General features: G+C 46.0%; 1 protein-coding gene across 1 annotated transcript; it reads left to right on the top strand.

Moving 5' to 3' along the window:
• The first annotated feature begins 6438 nt into the window (after positions 1-6438).
• Positions 6439-13418, top strand: LIPT1 (lipoyltransferase 1). Its single transcript, XM_073617929.1, has 2 exons — positions 6439-6594; positions 11629-13418. The coding sequence occupies exon 2, from the start codon at positions 11635-11637 to the stop codon at positions 12754-12756; it is 1122 nt and encodes a 373-aa protein (XP_073474030.1). The 5' UTR covers positions 6439-6594; positions 11629-11634; the 3' UTR covers positions 12757-13418.
• Positions 13419-22066: the final 8648 nt, after the last annotated feature.

The following is a 22066-nucleotide window of genomic DNA, read 5'->3' on the forward strand; positions in this document are numbered from 1 at the left end:
CCCCCCCAAGTTAACCCCTTCACCCCCTGTCACTGTGTCACACAGTGCAGTGTTCATATTTTTTTTTTTATCACTGTACCAGTGTCATTAGTGACAAAAATCAGTGTTAGGGTACTTAGTGGAAGGCCCAGATAGGTCTAGGGACCCCCCCTAATAAAAATGTAACCCCTTGATCACCCACTGTCACCAGTGATCACTGTATTAGTGTCACAGGTGACGCTGGTTAGCTAATTTTTTATAGCATCAGGGCACATATTACCTAAATAAAGGTTTAACCCTCTGATCACCTGGCGGGTGATATCAGTTAGGTTTTAGTGTCAGATAGGGTCTGCAATGTCCCAGGCAGCGTCAGATTAGTGCCAGTAGCGCTAACACCCACGCACACACCATACACCTCCCTTAGTAATATAGTGTCTGAACGGATCAATATCTGATCTGATCAGAACTATATTAGCGTCCCCAGCAGTTCAGGGTTCCCAAAAATGCAGTGTCAGCGGGATCAGCCCAGATACCTGCTAGCACCTGCGTTTAGCCCCCCTGCCGAGCCCAGCCCACCCAACTGCAGTATCAATCGATCACTGTCACTTACAAAAACACTAAACACATAACTGCAGCATTCGCAGACTCAGGCCTGATCCCTGCAAACGCTAACAGTTTTTTTTTTTGCAGCATTTGAAGCAGTCGCTGACAGTCAGGAGCTCTTTTTCCTGTGAGTCTCACTACTGTACCTGTAAATGTAGAGACCAAAATGTCAAATCAAAGGTACAGTAGTGAAGAGGCCTACACGTTTCTGAACATGACAGATGGTGAAGAGGAAGTCACTCATCTGTCAGATTCAAGCTCAGAATACGAACCTGTAGACAGCAGCGGCACCCTGACAGATAGCTCTGACGACGGAGTTGTGGTCCCTGCCAAGGTCAGGCTTACCAGACCCCATTCTTCTGCTATCGTTGAGGTGCAAGAACCGCAGGGCTCTCGTATGGAGCAGAGAGCCAGTACTAGTGCCGCTCATCCCTCTGGTGAACTGGCAAGCACCAGCGACCTAGTACACCCTGGTCGTACATCCGGCACTACAGTAACACTTGGTGACGGGGCGAGTCCCATAAGTGCAGTTCAAGCTGGTGAGGTTGCTAGCACGAGTAGTGTCCCGCAGCCACCAAGAAGAAGACAAACACAGGCCCGTCAAGCCCATAGTGCCCTTCCTGCTGCATTTGCCTATCCTAATTGGGAGCCCACCACTTCTGCACCACCCGTACTTCCCCCATTCACTGGCCAACCCGGAATTCAGGTGGAAACAGTTGATTTTACGCCACTTGATTTTTATTCTCAGTTTTTCACAGAAGATCTCTATAGATCTATTGTGGACCAAAGCAATTTGTATGCTGGTCAATTCATCGCCGCTAATCCCCAGTTGACCCTTGCCAGAGATTGAAGACCTATTACAGTCTCTGAATTTAAGACCTTCCTGGGCCTATCCCTTCTCATGGGCATAACTAAAAAGAGTGAGTTGCACTCATATTGGTCCACTGACCCAATTCACCATATGCCCTTGTTCTCTGCCTTCATGACCAGGGCACGATACGAGCAGATTTTGCGGTTCATGTACTTCAATGATAATGAACTCTGTCGTCCTTGGGCTGAACCTGGATTTGATCGGCTCTACAAAATTCGGCCCCTCGTAAACCACTTCGACCAACAGTTTGCAGCCTTGTTTACTCCCGATCAAGTTGTCTGCGTTGATGAGTCCCTGACTAATGGGATGTACACGCGGTCGGACTTTTCGACCGGACTGGTCTGACGGACGCCGACGGACTAAATCCGGCGAACAATCCGATCGTGTGTGGGCTTCACTGGACCTTCAGCGGACCTTTCCAGTCGCAAATCTGACGGACTTTAGATTTGGAACAGGCTTCAAATCTTTATGTCGTAACTCTGCCAGACCCAGAAATCCGCTCGTCTGTATGCTAGTCCAACGGACAAAAACCGACACTAGGGCAGCTATTGGCTACTGGCTATCACCTTCCTTGTTTTCGTCCGGTGTACGTCATGACGTACGAATCCGTCGGACTTTGGTGTGATTGTGTGTAGGCAAGTCTGGTCATTAGAAAGTCAGTTGAAAGTCTGTCGAAAGTCTGTCAGACAGGCTGTCGGGCTTTTGTAGCTGAAAAGTCCGACCGTGTCTACACGGAATTAGTTTTCTGGCCGCTTGTCTATCAAACAGTATCTTCCCAGCAAGCGTGCCAGATATGGGGTCAAGATGTATAAACTCTGTGACAGGGCAACAGGCTATACATATCGCTTTATGGTTTACGAGGAAAAAGATAGTCACGTGGAGCCGGAGAACTGTCCAGACTACATAGGGAGCGCTGGTAAGAACAACACCGAACAGCTGCAGACACTGTCAGCCTGTCACTGCTTTGTCAATGCAACTGTCTACCTTCACCTGTGCACAGAAATCTGCTGGATTCTTGCCGCAGCGGGCAATAAAAAAAACAAAACAAAACACATGCACGAGGCCTAGGGTGCATTTAGCCCCTTCCCGCCGACCGAACGCATATATGCGTCCTCGGCTTTCCGGGGTTATACCGGGATGATGCCCGCAGCTGCAGGCATCATCCCGGTACCGTTGTTTTCAGCGGGCGATCGGCTACCCGAATATAACAACCGATGCGGCTAAAAGCCGCTCGGTTGTTATACCGGAGGAGCGGGAGGGGACATCCCCCCCCTCCCGCCGCCTCCCGCCACTGTTACCGGGCCTCCCGTGCGATCGGGAGGCCCGGTGTCCGGTCCGCTGCCTTCGGCGGCTGGGGGCGGACTGGAACGAAGCTGCGAGCGGCTTCGTTCCAGCCTTCTTCTTGTAAATGCGGAAGCGACGTCATGACGTCACTTCCCGTTTACTCGGCTGCCAATGGCGCCGAATTTAAAAAAGTACACAGTATTCAGAATCGCCGTTTTCGGCGATCTGAATACTTTGAAGTGTCAAGGAGGGATGGGGGGTCTTTTAGACCCCCCATCCCTCCATAAAGAGTACCTGTCACCACATATTACTGTCACAAGGGATGTTTACATTGCTTGTGACAGCAATAAAAGTAAAAAAAAAAAAAAAAAAATTTAAACACAATTTATAAAGTACAAAAATAAATAAATTAAATAAAAAAAAAAAAAAAAAATTTTTTAAAGTGCCCCTGTCCCCGCGAGCTCGCGCAGCGAAGAAAACGCATACGGAAGTCGCGCCCGCATATGTAAACGGTGTTCAAACCACACATGTGAGGTATCGCCGCGATCGTCAGAGCGAGAGCAATAATTCTAGCCCTAGACCTCCTCTGTAGCTCAAACCTGGTAACCGTAAAATTTTTTTAAAGCGTCGCCTATGGAAATTCAAAGGTACCGTAGTTCGTCGCCATTCCACGAGTGCGTGCAATTATAAAGGGTGACATGTTTGGTATCTATTTACTCGGCGTAACATCATCTTTCACATTATACAAAAAAATTGGGGTAACTTTACTGTTTGGATTTTTTAAAATTCATGAAAGTGTCACTTTTCCAAAAATTTGCGTTTAAAACACCGCTGCACAAATACCGTGTGATAAAAAACATTGCAACAATCGTCATTTTATTCTCTAGATTCTTTGCTAAAAAAATATATATAATGTTTGGGGGTTCTAAGTAATTTTCTAGCAAAAAATATGGATTTTAACTTGTAAACACCAAATTTCAAAAATAGGCTTAGTCATGAAAGGGTTAAACAGTAAGCACAGCATCTCAAGCACAGCCTTTTCTTGTCAAATGTGTTCTCTATCAGATTTCAGCTGCATGCATTTGAATGAAAAACGCAACATTTGACTAGAACGCCTGTAGACATGAAGCCAATGGCATGATATAATCAACAGCATGCAGTGGACGGATTCTATAGCCAATAGCAGGATTGTCAGTGAGGACTCGTTCACACAAGAACGTGGTCTGGGAAACCTGTGTTTCATGAGCATCTCCTGCACCCTGTTCAAAATGCACTGGCTGCGATCTGCAGTGGGTGTCAATATATTGCAAAAAAGGTTTGAGACATATATTGCAAAATGTGGCACCACATCCAATAATAATTGAGCAAAAACAAGAAAAAGAAAAAAAGAGGAAAAAGGAATTTGAAGGTTGCCACTGTGATTTAAATAAATTATATATTTTTACTATAACACGGGACCATTCTTCTTTCCTATTTGGGATCATAGTGGCAACCTTCAAAGTCCTTTTTACTCTTTTTCTTGTCAATATATTCCAGATTTCAAAAGCAGATCACAAATGCGTTTTCCTGCACCAGATCGCATGATATGGAAGTACCATGCAATTTGGTGTGTTGCATTTTGAAAAGTAGTGCATGCACCACTGTTAGTGTCATACGGTGTGATTTAAGCCCATTCACATTATTGGGCTGAAAATCACACTGCATTGAGTCGCATGGGAGCGCAGACTGTGTTTCTTGTGCGATTCAGTTATGAACCGGGCCTGAATCCCCATCAGGCTCCACCCACCTAATTTTAAACCTTTTCTGTGACAAGAGGGAGCTCAGTTGCACTGAGGACAGAGTGATTATATGGACACTCTGGTCTTACCTTAGGCTCACACTTGTGCGTGCATGTTTGCAATTGCACATCGAGGGTACCCGCGAAAAACGTGGGGAAAGAAGTTCCCAACCCGTTTTTAAAAACGTGACACACAGAACCACATGGTGCTGTGGCACTATGCAACTTTGCGTGCATGAAAATGTGGGAGTCTTGCTGATGCGTGGGTGTGTCAATAAGAAATAATGGAACCCCTGCTAAAGAGTAACGTGTTTTGCCTGCGGGTTGACCCGCACGATTACGCACACATTCCTGACCTGTAAATATGTGAACTAGGGTTGCACCGATATGGTACTGACATCGAGCATTTGCACGAGTACTTGTACTCGTGCAAATGCTCTGATGCTTGATCCAATAGCTGGGCAGTCGGGAATAATCGTGCGGTGGTGGGGGGAGATTTTCAAGCACCGATCTCCCTGTATAGATTTCAATAAAGCAACTGACAGCCCCCCGTGGCTTTCAGCTGCTTTACTGAAATCTATACAGGGAGATTGGTGCTTGAAAATCTACCCCCAACGCCGCACCAATCACCCCTGACTGTCCCCTGTGTCCCCCTCTGTGTGCTCCTCCAGTCCCCCTCCATTTCCTCCTCTGGTCCCCCTCTGTGTGCTCCTCCAGTCCCCCTCCATGTCCTCCTCTGGTCCCCCTCTGTGTGCTCCTCCAGTCCCCCTCCATGTCCTCCTCTGGTCCCCTTCTGTCCTGGATCTGTCAGGATGGAGAGCAGAGGAAGGAGCCGGTAAATATTTTATTTACCGGCTCCTTCCTTTTCTGAATGCACAGAGTCAGTGATCACTGACTGTCCATTCATAACTGAGCATAGTAAACTGTGTTTACTCTACTTTAGTTTATGAATGGAGAGGAGCCGCTGTGTCCTGTCCATTTATGTTCAGTGCAGAGAAAGGGACTGGGGAATCTGTGTCCTCAGTCCCTTTCCCTGTCTCAAAGGGGAGATATCAGAGGTCTGTTTGGACCCCTGATATCTCAGCAACCCCCCCCCACAGGACTGATAAAAAAAAAAAAGAAATAATTGTAATAAATATTTAAAAGTTAAATTGTAAAAAAAATAAAAAACAAAATAAAAAAACACTGACACCATCCACTCCCCCCTGCCCCCAAAAAAGAAAGCATTGTAAAAAGAAAATAACAAAAACAATATAAATTGTAAAAAATAATTAAAAAAATTAATTGTAAAAAAAGAAAAAACTACTGACACAGTTCATGCCTCACCAGTGCTCATCGGCGTGCACACAGGGTGTGCCAGGTGTGCTTGGGCACACCCTAATCACCCCGTGTGGTGCATATTTCCAATGTTTTGTCCCCTGCTATTTCACCAAATAAAAAAAAAAAAATCCATTTTTTTTCTCCTAAATTGTAAAAAAATTATTAAAAATAATATTGTAACTGCCCTACTGACACCACCAATATCTGCCCTTATGACACCATTCACTGCTCTACTGACACCTTCTGCATATATACACATGCACACACATATATGTTTGAGCTTTGGGGTGCACACCCTAATGCAATAGGCTGCGCACACCTATGCCAGTGCTGCATATTAGTACCACTGTCACACGACGTTAAAAAAAAAGTATCTGTAATTGGTATTGGCGAGTACTTGAAAATAAGTATCGGTACTTGTACTCGGTCTATAAAAAGTGGTATCGGTGCACCCCTCACGTGAATCTAGGCTTCGCACACCTGCACAGGCGGTCCGGGCCTCACATCCATTTACCTGTGTACAGTCTGTACATGAATTTATTGGCTGCACAATAGAAGTGCAAGCATGCTGAGGTGCACAGTTTTAGAACGCTAGGACCTACACACAGGTGGAACTGTCAATCAAAGCGGTGACATCACACAGGGGAGGGAACCACATCACACAGGGGCGGGGTCTACAGGACACACGGAGGAGGAAAGATCGGTGCTCGATTTTAGCCAGCAGGCGGAGGGAGAACGGTCTTATGTCTATATTGGACAGGTGAGAGTCTCTACTTCCGTATTGGACGCCCCTGTAAATCTTCCTTCTCTATAGGAAACCTTCGGGCCGGGGAAACACGCATGCGCATTGCGACGATGTCGTATGTAGATGACGTTATGTGATGTGACTGCCGAGCAACATGGTGGTTTACTGTGGGAATAGTCCAGTGTGTGCTCTAAGTGAGCTGACATTCGTCTTGTATGGGGTATATAGATAGAAAAGCTGGACTCCTTCCTGCAATACATTTTGTAGTAGACGACTCGTAGCTTGTCTATTTTTGCACATTTCACCTTTTTTATAGGAGGAAAGTCATAGTTCACTTTCTGCAAAAATGTAATCACTGCACACACATTTATAAAATAAAGTGCATTGAATTAATGTTTGCATTAAAATCATTGTAAAGTTTACTTTTTAATAAATAACAAACATGTTATATTTTCCTGCTCTATGTAATGGTTTTTCACAGAGCAATCAGGTCCTGTTCTGTGGTTCCCCACAGGTGCTTTGGTCTCCTATTCTCAGGGTGCCACTGTTCTGTCAGATTAGGTCATGGAAGTGACGTTCTGTCAGCATGCGCATGCGTTCCACCGCTATCACACCACCATAGGAAGCTGCTTCCAATGATGAAACATGTGCATGCTCGATCCTGAGCTGTGCTCTGAGTGTCCATTGACACGCCGTGCAGCTCAGCCTTACCCCCAGCACCCTCACTGAATTTGATTGACAGCGGCAGGAGCCAATGGCTCCCACTGCTTTTACTGAGTCACCTTTTGTATCATGCTATATGTTGCACCCACATTCAGAATGTAACATTTAACATCCTATAGCAGTGATCCCTGTACACTTCTCTTCACCCTACTGACATCTCTACACTGCCCTGCATACTACTCACCTCTGTACACTGCCCTGCATACTACTCACCTCTGTACACTGCCCTGCATACTACTCACCTCTGTACACTGCCCTACATCTTACTGACTTCTGAACTCTGCCCTACATCCTACTGACTTCTGAACTCTGCCCTACATCCTACCGACTTCTGAACTCTGCCCTACATCCTACCGACTTCCAAACTCTGCCCTACATCCTACCGACTTCCAAACTCTGCCCTACATCCTACCGACTTCCAAACTCTGCCCTACATCTTACCGACTTCCAAACTCTGCCCTACATCCTACCGACTTCCAAACTCTGCCCTACATCCTACCGACTTCCAAACTCTGCCCTACATCCTACTGACTTCCAAACTCTGCCCTACATCCTACCGACTTCCAAACTCTGCCCTACATCCTACCGACTTCCAAACTCTGCCCTACATCTTACCGACTTCCAAACTCTGCCCTACATCCTACCGACTTCCAAACTCTGCCCTACATCTTACTGACTTCCAAACTCGGCCTTACCTACTACTGACCCCTGTACACTGCCTTACCTACTACTGATCTCTGTACTTTGCCCTACATACTAATGACCTCTCTTCATTGCCCTACATACTACTGACCTCTGTACTCTGCCCTACATCCTACTGACCTCTGTACTCTGCCCTACATCCTACTGGCCTCTGTACACTGCCCTACATCCTACTGGCCTCTGTACACTGCCCTACATACTACTGACCTCTGTACACTGCCCTGCATACTACTGACCTCTGTACACTGCCCTGCATACTACTGGCCTCTATACACTGCCCTACATACTACTGGCCTCTATACACTGCCCTACATACTACTGGCCTCTATACACTGCCCTACATACTACTGGCCTCTATACACTGCCCTACATACTACTGGCCTCTATACACTGCCCTACATACTACTGGCCTCTATACACTGCCCTACATACTACTGGCCTCTATACACTGCCCTACATACTACTGGCCTCTGTACACTGCCCTACAAACTACTGACCTCTGTACTCTGCCCTAAATATTATTTTCCTCTGTACTGTGCCCTACATACTACTGACCTCTGTACTCTACCCTACATACTACTGACTAAGGATGAGCTCAGGCGTGTTCACACACTCCACGCGCAGAGCCCGCCAGGAAGTTGGCACTGCGCTGCACTAATCACAGGTAGTAAGACATTTCCCGATCTCTGCCTGTGATTAGCACAGCGCAGTGCCGACTTCCTGGCGGGCTCTGCACGTGGAGTGTGCGAATGCGCCCGAGCCCATCCTTACTACTGACCTCTGTACTCTGCCCTTCCTACTACTGACCTCTGTACACTGCCCTACATACTACTGACTTCTTTACTATGCCCAACCTACTACTGACCTCTGCACACTGCTCTATATCCTACTGATCTCTGTACATTGCCCTACCTACTACTGACCTCTGTACTCTACCCTACATACTACTGACCTCTGTACTCTACCCTACATACTACTGATCTCTGTACTCTGCCCTTCCTCCTACTGACCTCTGTACACTGCCCTACCTTCTACTGACCTCTGTACACTGCCCTACCTACTACTGACCTCTGTACTCTGCCCTACATACTACTGACCTCTGTACTTTGCCCTACATACTACTGACCTCTGTTCTTTTCTCTACATACTACTGACCTCTGCATACTGCTCTATATCCTACTGATCTACCTACAACTGACCTCTGTACTCTTCCCTACAGACTACTGACCTCTGTACTCTGCCCTACAGATTACTGACCTCTGTATTCCCTACATACTACTGACCTCTGTACTTTGCCCTGCATACTACTGACCTCTGTACTTTGCCCTGCATACTACTGACCTCTGTACTTTGCCCTACATACTACTGATCTCTGTACTCTGCCCTTCCTACTACTGACCTCTGTACACTGCCCTACCTACTACTGACCTCTGTACACTGCCCTACCTACTACTGACCTCTGTACACTGCCCTACCTACTACTGACCTCTGTACACTGCCCTACCTACTACTGACCTCTGTACACTGCCCTACCTACTACTGACCTCTGTACTCTGCCCTACATACTACTGACCTCTGTACTTTGCCCTACAAGCTACTGACCTCTGTTCTTTTCTCTACATACTACTGACCTCTGCATACTGCTCTATATCCTACTGATCTCTGTACATTGCCCTACCTACAACTGACCTCTGTACTCTTCCCTACATACTACTGACCTCTGTACTTTGCCCTGCATACTACTGACCTCTGTACTTTGCCCTGCATACTACTGACCTCTGTACTTTGCCCTGCATACTACTGACCTCTGTACTTTGCCCTACATACGGCTGTACTCTGCCCTACATACTACTGACCTCTCTACACTGCCCTACATACTACTGACCTCTGTACTTTGCCCTACATATGGCTGTACTCTGCCCTACATACTACTGACCTCTCTACACTGCCCTACATACTACTGACCTCTGTACTATGCCCTACCTACTACTGACCTCTGTACTCTTCTCTACATCCTACTGACCCTTGTACATTGCTGTACATATTTCTGAACCCTGTACACTGCCCTACATACTACTTACACTGGCCAGAAATCAGGGCAGATAAGCAGACCTGAAACTAGTCAAACAAAGTAATCGTAGTACCAGATGTTATACTTTCATGATGAACTCTGGCATCAGCCTTGTGGGGGTAACCAATTACTCTCCAGACATGAAAAAATGTGAATTAAAATGAATGTCGTGTTTCTCAATGAAGCTAACTTTTAAGGTAGACCAAGTTTCTATTTCTACAGTGACATTGATGTTAGAAGATTTTTATAAGTTTTCTTCATGCTTACTTTACTTTTTATTGGGATCTTGCTAGTTAATTTCTTAAAAAAAAAAAGGAGACGCCGCACCCTGGTGATCTTTGATCTCTTCCATAATGTCCAGGTAGATCTCCACCTCTCAAATGTTGTCTACCCCTCCTGTTGCTCTGATCATAAAATGCAAACACAGCTTCCCTCTAAAAGAACTTGTTGAATACTTACCTATCTGGTGTATGGGGAGTTGAATCTATGTGACACTTTTGTGGGTGTTTGATAGTGTGTTTTTCACTGTGTGCCGTGGTTCCTCCCACTGACCAATATGTGACTGCTGTATCTTGTAGCTGTGATGAAGTCAGGCTTGTTCAGACATGAGTCTGAACCCACCTGAACTATCCCACAGCGAAGCACTCAAAGCCAACAGCCAATAATAGGCAGTGGAGGCGCTCTCCACACCACAGCCGCATGTATGCTTACCACTTGCCTCCTAAACCTAGGATTAGCTTTCTGCTTTCACAGTTTCGTGGCAGGATAGCGCAGATGTGATTGGACAAATTCCAAACGTGCCTAAGCTCATCCCTGTCCTGTAGTGATGTAGCAGCTGGTGGGAAGAACCACTCATTTAAAGAGGAACGTCACCTTCCCATAGTATTATTTTTGAAATCCCCTCTTACCTTTTTTACTGAGTTATCCCAAAAATGCATACTTGCATGTTCAGTGTATCCAGCTGTGATCTTTTGCTGCATGCCACCATCTTCTTTACTTGCATCATCAGGGAGACAAATGTCTGTTCCGGGTCTTTGCCGCTGGCTCCCGTATGATGGGCATGCGCATCTAGGTGCCAACTCTAAGAACCAAGAAGAGAAAGCCAAATTCTTGATGACGTGCACCATAATTCAGATGACAGGCTTTCAAGAATTATGGTTGTCCCATAAATAAAGGACCGTGCCGGCAGTGTATTTTATAAGCTCAGGGTAAGAAGAATGTTCCAATTTGGCCTCCATGCCTCAAAGAGTGCAGCCTGAGGCGACCACCTCCGTTGGCTTCATTGGCAACACGACCCTGCATAAATGGTTTCTCGAATCTCAGCTGGAGCTGCTTCTGAGTTATAGATTGGTGGCTTAAGTTGTGAAAATTTATAAATGTGGAAAAGTCCAAGGGGGTACATATTTATGGAAAGCTGTATACAATATTTGGACAAGTAATGGTATGCAAAACATTTTTGTTTTGTTTCCATTTTACTTCATGTCTGTAATTTTCAGGTAAAATGTACATGAAATTTCAATTGTCTAAATGTACGTTTTTGTTTTTTCCATTAGTGAAAAATGATGTTGATCCAGTCAACTTTAAGAAGAATTAGACTTCCAGTTTCTTTTCATACATCAGTTGTTAGGTTTGGAAATTCAGTAAGACAAGGTCTCATTTTGCAGTCTGTTTCCAGCAATGTATATGAGAACCTGGCAGTAGAAGATTGGATCCATGATCACATGAACTTAGAAGAGAAGAACGTTCTGTTTCTATGGAGGAATTCACCAACAGTGGTAATTGGCCGTCACCAAAATCCATGGAAAGAATGTAACCTCCATTTGATGAGAGGAAAAGGAATTGGCCTGGCAAGGAGAAGAAGTGGCGGTGGGACAGTGTATCATGACCTGGGCAATGTTAACCTAACTTTTTTTACCTCAAAGAAAAAGTACGATCGAATGGAAAACTTAAATTTGGTTATTAGAGCTCTTAAAGAATTGGAGCCAGTTTTGAATGTCCAAGCAACGCAAAGATATGACCTGCTCTTAGATGGCGAATACAAAATTTCAGGGACTGCGTCTAAGCTTGGAAGAACTGTTGCCTATCACCACTGTACCTTGCTGTGTGATGCAGACAGCTCTGTCCTACCACTAGTGTTGCAAAGTCCATGCACAGGCATACAGAGTAATGCCACACCTAGTGTTCCCTCACCGGTACGAAATCTGTCCCAAGCTCATTCATCTTTGACATGTGAAACTGTCATGGATGCAGTGGCCAAAGAATACAGTCTTGAGTATGATAACAAGCCCCATATTCATGTGGTTGACCCAACTGATGAAACAATCTTTCCTGGCATATCTCGAAAGAAACACGATTTGTGCACTTGGGAGTGGATTTATGGAAAAACACCAAAGTTTGACATTGTGACTTCCTTTCAGATTCTTCATGAGGATTCAGTTATAGATGTGAAATTGTCAATGGCTATAAAAAATGGTTGTATAGAAAGCTGTTCAATTATACTGCCATACCAGTGGCTTCCTAAAGAACAGTGTGATGAGCTGCAAAATATTTTGGTGGGCAGCAAATTTTGCACAAGCGAAACTGTGCTTTTAGTGAGCACCTTGATCAGATCTTCTCCACAAGACTATGAAATTCAAACAAAGTGGAATATTTTATGTGAGAAGCTGATTTCAGTAATGTGATGTAGGCATAAGTCTGATGGTAATAGTTTTTTTTTAAATACAAGATTGGACATATTTGCTAAAGCAATATATATTTATTAATAATTTTTAATGACAATACACTGTATATAAAACATGAAATAAATGTAAAAAAGAATTAAAAAAAAAAAAAAAAGAAAATGACAACCATACAAGAGCTCTAAAACTGATGTTTTTTTTAAATTTTTTTTTTGCAAAACCCTTTTAATGCCGCATACACACGATCGGAAATTCAGCCAGCAAAAGACCGATGAGAGCCTTTGGTCGGAAAATGCGACCGTGTGTATGCTCCATCAGACTTTTGCTGGCCGAATTCCAGCCAGCAAAAGATTGAGAGCATGTTCTCAATTTTTCGGGCGAAAAAAGTTCCTATCCGAAAATGCGATCGTCTATAGCAATTCCGACGCGCAAAATTCCTACGCATGCTCGGAAACAATTCGACGCATGCTCGGAAGCATTAAACTTAATTTTCTTGGCTCGTCGTAGTGTTGTACTTCACCATGTTCTTGACGGTCGAAAGTTCAGCAAACTTTTGTGTGACCATGTGTATGCAAGGCAAGCTTGAGTGGAATCCCGTCGGAAAAGCCATCATATCTTTTTCCGACCAAAATCCCGATCGTGTGTACGCGGCCTAACACGCATCCACCTATTATTACATAGGTAGAGTATTTACCATTGACCAGTACCATTAATTTATTTTCTACCTATTTGAGGGTTCTAAGTCCACATAAAATGGTAGGCCTGAGCCCTATTTTGTGAAAGTGAAAGAACAGTAACATGGATAAAATCAAAAGAAAAATAGAATTGCGCTATTCTATTTTTCTTTTGATTTATTCTTACTGTGTTAATGTTGTACAGGAGAATTGCAGCTGCCACTATACTTTAGAATTTTGTATTTTTTTATCCTCTTAGCGCAGTCTCTTCACTTTCTTTTTATTGATAAAATCAACCATTCAGATTCTAAAAGTTAGTTTCAGCTTTAAAATAAGAACTACTCGCTGTGCCTGAGAGCAGAGGCTCGCACCGCTCTCTCCTTCCTCACAAGGCAGTTTGCTCCTGCTGCTGTCAATCAAATCCTGTGAAAAGTGAGCTAGAGGCCGGGATACAGGCAGTGCAGCTTGCGATCAAGCCTACACAAGTGCCCCCATAGGAAGCGGCTTTCTATGGGGCTACTCTGCGCGGGGGGAGCCAGGAGCGCCGGCAGGGGACCCCAGAAGAGGAGGATTGATTCTGCTCTGTGCACAGATTAGGAAAGTATAACATATTTATTTATTTAAAAAAAAAGGTTTAAAATCACTTTAAAGAAGTAATACAGCTAAATAGCTTGGAAGAGCAAAAATGTTAAGGCCCAACTTGCTTGAAAGTCCTTCTTTGCAGTGGGGCTGCACCTGCAATGGAAGGGATAACTGCTCGTTTAGGTCTAGGGGGCATAGAAAAGACTTACTTACCCAATCCTCCACTTCTCTGTGCTGCTAGGCCAGCCCCCTCAGTGTCTTCTCCCCCATTCTCCAATGTTCTAAGGTCCTAGCATCAAGACTGATGCAGCATCCATATCCATGCATTGGATGTGATGACACTGAGGGGCAGTCTACTGCAGTAGCATATGGGATTGCTGTCTGCTGGGGGAGCAGAGAATTGGCTAAGTACAAGTACTTTTACTCTACCCCAGAATAAAAGAGCAGTTAACCCTAGCTGAGCAGACGTAGCCCAATCTCAAAGAATGATTTACAGATTTCCCGGAGTTGGGCATTAAGGGACCTTAAGGCTGCTGCCTAACTGGCTCTGCCTGAGCAATAGTCCCCAGATCCCTTCAGCTGAGTTTTCATAACCAGGCATGTGATCAGCTGCTATGGAAATGTTAAAAAACCCTTTATGCAAGATAGGTATTACAGGACTGTTTCTAATAATATATAGTTTTAAGAGGTGGGTGGCGATACTTATTTTGGGTCTGTTATTAAACACCTATTCGTGAGAACAATATGCTGCTGCTTAGATCACAGTCAGGGCCGTCTTTACCGTGGGGCAAAAGGGGCAGCTGCCCAGGGCCCAGTCATTGTTGGGGGGTCCAAAGCAGCTGCCCCTTTAATCCTGCGGTGCCCGCCAGGGTTTTGTTTCAGCCGGAGTTCAGCCACCTCCGGCGCTGCTCAGTTCTGTTACTTGTAAATACAAAAGCGCTGTCTCTGTATTTACAAGTGACAGCACTCCTCTCCCCGCGGCCGCTCAAACCCCTCCCTCCTCTATACACATCGATCTCTATGAGACAGCAGAGGAGTAAGGGGCGGGGAAGCTGCACGAGCGCCGAACGCTATAGGACTCGAGCAGAGGAGGGAGGGGCAGGGAAGCTGCACAGAGAGAAGCTCCTCCTGACTGGCAGCCTGCACAGACACACCATGAGTACTCTGCAGCTCCACTCTCTGATATTTTCTAAGTGGTGGGAGAGGAACTGGGGAGAGCTCTGAACTGGGGAAGAGAGCTTTGTACTGTGGGGGGGGGGAGATGTACACAGCGCACCCCTCAGCGCTGCACTCCACACACAGCGCAACCCTCAGCCCTGCACTCCGCGCACCCCTCCGCCCTGCACTCCGCACACCCCTCTGCCCTGCACTCCGCACACACCTCAGCCCTGCACTTTGTGCACAGTGCACCCCTCAGCCCGGTACTCATTGCACAGCGCACCCCTCAACCCTGCACTCCACGCACCCCTCAACACTGCACTCTATGCACAGCACACCCCTCAACCCTGCACTCCATGCACAGTCGTACATAAAGCACCCCTCATCACCGCACTGTAATGATGTGCTGTAACCTCTAGCAACCAACCAGTGAGCTGTAATGATGTAATCTAACCTCTAGCACCAGTGAGTGGTAATGATGTAGTAACCTTCAGCAACAAATCAGTGAACAGTAATTATCTCCTATAATTTCTAGCAACCAAGTAGTAAGCAACAATAAATGTGCAGTAACCTCTAGCAACCAATTGGTGAGGGGTAATGCTGTGCAGTAGCCTCTAGCAACCAATTGGTGAGCGGTAAGGATGTGCAGTAAGCTCTAGCAACCAATCACTGCCTGATCTGCTGCAGTGAACTGATTTCGAGTCCAGCTGCTATTTATTGTATGTCTCAGAGTGTGGGGCTTGGGGGGGGGGGGGGCAAAAAAACGTTTGCCCAGGGTCCAGTCAATACTAAAGACGGCCCTGATCACAGTAGGCCCCTGTCAAGAGAGGGGGGGGGTCCTATCAGGTCCAGGATCAGGTTCTTTTAGGAAGACCTGATCAGAACATCCATGTAAATTTATGGGCAGACAGATGTAAACATTTATTTACATCCAATTACCTCCAAGTATGTTCAGGTCTGGGAAGAAAAGATGAAATGCAAAAGCTCCGCATTCTTTTCTGTCTGTTTACATTTGACCACACATACTGTAGATCTAATATACTGTAGGTCCAGAAAGCTCAGGCAGCAAAATGCTGAACAAGAAATACTAGTATGAAGCATTGTGCTTTTCACTTGGACTTCCAGGCAGCCTCTATACCACAGTTATGTATTAAAGCTGAACTTTGAGCAAACAGCTAAATACACATGAAATGCATAAAATGGAGAAGTTGTTTTTTACCACCAAAAAGTTTTGTATTTTATTTTCCTGGAATTTACACAGTTCTGGCAGTTCTCCTTGCACTGCAACACAGCTGATTGGCTCCTTGTGCTGCTTTTTTTTTTTGCAGCAGGCTGATACCAAGTCAGGTACTGGCATTGAAAAACGTACGTTTAAAATGTACGTACAGGCAATACGTTTTTGAAGTTCTGGGTAAGGAGTAGAGGACTGGAAACCCTATCAAAGTCTTTACTGTGGCCTGTGCTCCCCTGGGGTTATCTACCCTGTCTATTGTTCCTGATGACAATGGTCACCAAGACAGAAAATAAGGGGAAATACAACATTTTAGATTGTCACTAGAACAGAAATAGAGGGGAAATTCCAGTGACAGTTGCCTAAGCAAGGAATTCCTTTCACCTGTAGAGGTTTTCTCTCACTTCCAGTGAAGTGCCTTGGGGTCATGCAGTCCTGCTGCTATCTATAGGAAACTGATATTGGAACATACATAGTAATAGGTACAGTGAGAGCTGGATTACCTAGAAGCTACCTCATTCTCTCTTTAAATAACAACAAATTCAGATTAGCATAGTACTGCTAAAGACCATGTTTGTGTGTATGTATCACAGCAGAAACCAAACTAGAATGGAAGTTGCACAGTGTGAGTAGGGTGGCCACGTGTCCCGGATTGCCCGGGATTGTCCCTTATTTTAGATATTTGTCCCGTGTCACGGGTACCTTCATTCCAGGACAATACAGTGTCCCGGAATGAAAAAAAACCACACCGCCACCGATTCTGTCTCCGAGTCTGACTGCCACCCTTATTATATCAGTATACTCAAGTGCCTTAACTGGTTGCTAGGCTAGGGCCGCCCGCCCCACGTCTAGCAACCAGTGACGTCAGCTGGCACCATCAGTCACGTGGGACTGGAGTCAGTGCAGTGGGCACTGGGCACCCGCACGGCACGGTGGCGACGGCGCACTCGTCTAGACTCACTCTACGGCTGAGCAGCGCGCCTCTGAGAGAGAGAGAGCAGCCACCAGCCTGCCAGTGTCAGTGAGTCGGAGTCCACTTACTAGCCTGCCCTGTGCGCACCGCCAAGCCCCAGTCAGTGGTGGACAGTGCCTCCCGGAGCCGCCGAGCCGACTACAGCTACTCCAGCAGCCGAACATTGATTGCCACTGCCAGCCAGCAAGCGCAACCCTCCGAGCTGCCCGTCCTGAGAGAGTGAGTCGTCCAACCTCCTGATTGATCTGAGTCCTCCCTCCCATCCACGAGGTCCGCCCGCCAGGCGCCAGAGTACTTCGGGTTAGTGTAACTTCCACACTACCTAGTGAGCAATGCACACACACTCCCTCTCAAATCTGCTGCTGTCCCCAGACCCCCACCCCCCTCAGTTCTGCTGCTGTCCCCCACACAGCCACACTCCCTCTCAGTTCTGCTGCTGTCCCCCACCCCCCTCAGATTTGCTGCTGTCTCCCACACTCCCTCTCAGTTCTGCTGCTCTCCCCCTCCATCTTTCCTCCATGTCCCCCTCCGTTCTTCCTCTGTGTCCCCCTCCGTTCTTCCTCTGTGTCCCCCTCTGTTCTTCCTCCGTGTCCCCCTCCATTCTGCTGCTGTCCCCCTCCATTCTTCCTCCATGTCCCCCTCCATTCTTCCTCCGTTCTTCCTCCGTTCTTCCTCTGTGTCCCCCTCCGTTCTTCCTCTGTGTCCCCCTCCGTTCTTCCTCTGTGTCCCCCTCCGTTCTTCTTCTGTGTCCCCCTCCGTTCTTCCTCCGTGTCCCCCTCCGTTCTTCCTCCGTGTCCCCCTCCGTTCTGCTGCTGTCCCCCTCCGTTCTTCCTCCGTGTCCCCCTCCGTTATTCCTCCGTGTCCCCCTCCGTTCTTCCTCCGTGCCCCCCTCCGTTCTGCTGCTGTCCCCCTCCATTCTTCCTCCGTGTCCCCCTCCATTCTTCCTCCGTGTCCCCCTCCATTATTCCTCCGTGTCCCCCTCCGTTATTCCTCCGTGTCCCCCTCCGTTCTTCCTCCGTGTCCCCCTCCGTTCTGCTGCTGTCCCCCTCCATTCTTCCTCCGTGTCCCCCTCCATTCTTCCTCCGTGTCCCTCTCCGTTCTTCCTCCGTGTCCCCCTCCATTCTTCCTCTGTGTCCCCCTCCGTTCTTCCTCTGTGTCCCCCTCCGTTCTTCTTCTGTGTCCCCCTCTGTTCTTCCTCCGTGTCCCCCTCCGTTCTTCCTCCGTGTCCCCCTCCGTTCTGCTGCTGTCCCCCTCCGTTCTTCCTCCATGTCCCCCTCCGTTCTTCCTCTGTGTCCCCCTCCATTCTGCTGCTGTCCCCCTCCATTCTTCCTCCGTGTCCCCCTCCGTTCTTCCTCCGTGTCCCCCTCCGTTCTTCCTCCGTGTCCCCCTCCGTTCTGCTGCTGTCCCCCTCTGTTCTTCCTCTGTGTCCCCCTCCATTCTGCTGCTGTCCCCCTCCATTCTGCTGTCCCCCTCCGTTTTGCTGCTGTCCCCCTCTGTCCTGCTACATAGTTACATAGTTACATACATAGTTACATAGTAGGTGAGGTTGAAAAAAGACACAAGTCCATCAAGTCCAACCTATGTGTGTGATTATGTGTCAGTATTACATTGTATATCCCTGTATGTTGCGGTCATTCAGGTGATTATCTAATAGTTTCTTGAAGCTATCAATGCTCCCCGCTGAGACCACCGCCTGTGGAAGGGAATTCCACATCCTTGCCGCTCTTACAGTAAAGAACCCTCTACGTAGTTTAAGGTTAAACCTCTTTTCTTCTAATTGTAATGAGTGGCCACAAGTCCTATTAAACTCTCTTCTGCGAAAAAGTTTTATCCCTATTGTGGGGTCACCAGTACAGTATTTGTAAATTGAAATCTGCTTTCCCCCTCCATTCTTCCTCCGTGTCCCCCTCCATTCTGCTGCTGTCCCCCTCCGTCCTGCTGTCCCCCTCCGTTCTTCCTCCATGTCCCCCTCCATCCTGCTGTCCCCCCAAAAATTGGCAAAAAAAAGTATCAAAAACCATCCTTTTTGGGCGGCGCGGGGGGGGGGGGGGGTGTCCCTGAATGGCAGTTTGGAAATGTGGTCACCCTAAGTGTGAGGGGTAATTCAATACACTACATCAAATTTGAGAAACCTTACATGTTCAATTCAATTTCTACTTTTTAAATTCTACTTTGCCTCTATTTTAGTGTACAAAGCTCAGATTTAATCATTTGGTGCTAAGCTTGTGTTTTTTCATGTGTACTACACATACATTATATATACGTTGCTATCAAGTCCTCCAGGAAAGTTTGGAATCACTTAATATTGCTGGGTGGTCTTCCAGGTTCTGAAACACCTAGGTGTCCAGTTTGCATTCCAGCAAAGAACAACACAGGCATGCTGGACTGTGCAGGTAGAGTGATCTCCTGACCCATAGTAACAGCACAGTCCTGATCAGATGGAGAAGAGAGGCAGAATAGTGCGTAAGCTTGTGCCGAAGTAGGTTGGATACTGAGCATCGTTACTGGGCTTGTGTTTGTTTCATTTCCACTGACACCAGCAATTGGGGCTCATTTTTCCCACTTACACCAATGATAGGGCCTAATTTTTACCCACTGACACCAATGACTGGAGCATATTTTTACCCACTGATACCAGAGACTTACCCAATGGCACCACTGGTTTCACACCAATAATTTGGGCCTCATTTATACCCACTGCTACCAACAATCAGGGCACATTTTTAACCACGGATAACAGGGACTGAGGCTTATTTTTACCACTGGCACCAATGACTGTAGGTCATTTTTTTCCCACTGATACCAATGTTTGGGACTAATTTTTTTCCATTTTTTTTTTCACACCAGTGACTTGGGGCTCTTTTTACACCTACCACCAGTGATTTGAACATATTTTTACACACTGATACTAGGGATTGGAGATGATTTTTACCCACTGATACAAGTGAATGAATATACCAGAGCCCCTTTTTACCCACTGACATTCATGACTGGGGCTCATTTCTGCCCCTGACAACAATGATTATGAGCTTATTTTTACTCACTGACACCAATGAGAGGGGCTAATTGAATCCAACTGACACCAATGACTGGGGCTCATTTTTACCCACTGACACCAATGGTTTGGAATTTTTTTTCCCAATGATTGGGGCTCATTTCTACCCCCTGATAACACTGATTTGGGGCTAACTCTCACTCTCACCAATGACTGGGGCTTATGTAATCCCACTGCCATCAAAGATTTGGGGTTCATTTTTAATCATGGACTCCTATAATTGGGGCTCTCGTTTCTACCCCTGATAACACTGATTTGGGGCGAATTTTTGCTCACTCTCAGCAATGACTGGGGCTCATGTAATCCCACTGCCATCAAAGATTTGGGGTTCATTTTTAATCATGGACTCCTATAATTGGGGCTCTTATTTCTACCCCCTGATAACACTGATTTGGGGCGAATTTTTGCTCACTCTCAGCAATGACTGGGGCTCATGTAATCCCACTGCCATCAAAGATTTGGGGTTCATTGTTAATCATGGACTCCTATAATTGGGGCTCTTATTTCTACCCCCTGATAACACTGATTTGGGGCTAATTTTTGCTCACTCTCACCAATTACTGGGGCTCATGTAATCCCACTGCCATCAATGATTTGGGGTTCATTTTTAATCATGGAGTCCTACGTTTGGGGCTCTCATTTCTACCCCCTGACAATGATTTGGGGTTAATTTTTACTCACCAATATCAATGACAGGGCTCAGTTAATCCTGCTGACACCAATGATTCGGGGGCTCATCCCCCCCCCCCACATCAGTGATTGGGGATCTTTTTATTCCACTCATACCAAGCTATGCGTTTGTGCCAGAATGAGCTGACAACCTGTGCACTGCACTTTTTCTAGACCGCCATACAGAAGTCTCAAGTCTGATAGACACAGACGTATGTAACTTGACCATCTTAAAGCATAGGCATTGATTGCATCTATGCAGGCTATTTGCTTGCAGTCAAAAAGAATAAAATTTAAATTACTGCGCTTATCAGACAAAAAGAGCAAGTGAATAAGTGAATGGATGAAACATAAATGTGTTTGTTTTTTAGAAAGCAAAGCTACAACTTCCTGTGAGATATGCACAAAATAAACAACTTTCTATATTAAGTTTTGCTATGCTCTCATGTGAGTGAATACTAGCAATAAACCTTAATAATGCTAAATATATATATATATATATATATATATATATATATATATATATATATATATATAGTGACTCCATACATAAATAAAAATGGATTAATTAATTGATTAGATCGTTTTTTAAATAGTCCACTGTTTTAAGGTGATTTTCAAATGTCCACTGTTTTAAGGTGATTTTCAGATGTCCACTGTTTTAAGGTGATTTTCAGATGTCCACTGTTTTAAGGTGATTTTCAGATGTCCACTGTTTTAAGGTGATTTTCAAATGTGAAATTAACACACGATAGACCCAAGAGTCGTGGTTAAAAGAGATAAAGACCTCCACCTCTGCACACACTGCCACTTACCAACTCCCAATGATCTCCTATTACAGGAGATCACACATGCTTGTGGCTTAATACCCAGCCCGGGCCTTTTGAGAGATGGAACGGTGATCCCAGCGTCTTCACAGAATGTAATCTTTCAGGGGCACGTGTTGCCCATTGCTGCCCAAAAAGACATAA

The sequence above is a fragment of the Aquarana catesbeiana genome, linkage group LG02 (genome assembly GCF_042186555.1).
Source record: "Aquarana catesbeiana isolate 2022-GZ linkage group LG02, ASM4218655v1, whole genome shotgun sequence".
Lineage (NCBI taxonomy): Eukaryota > Metazoa > Chordata > Amphibia > Anura > Ranidae > Aquarana > Aquarana catesbeiana.

Coding starts and splice junctions, on each gene's coding strand:
- LIPT1 (XM_073617929.1), top strand. CDS start 11,635: ATGATGTTGATCCAGTCAACTTTAAGAAGAATTAGACTTCCAGTTTCT.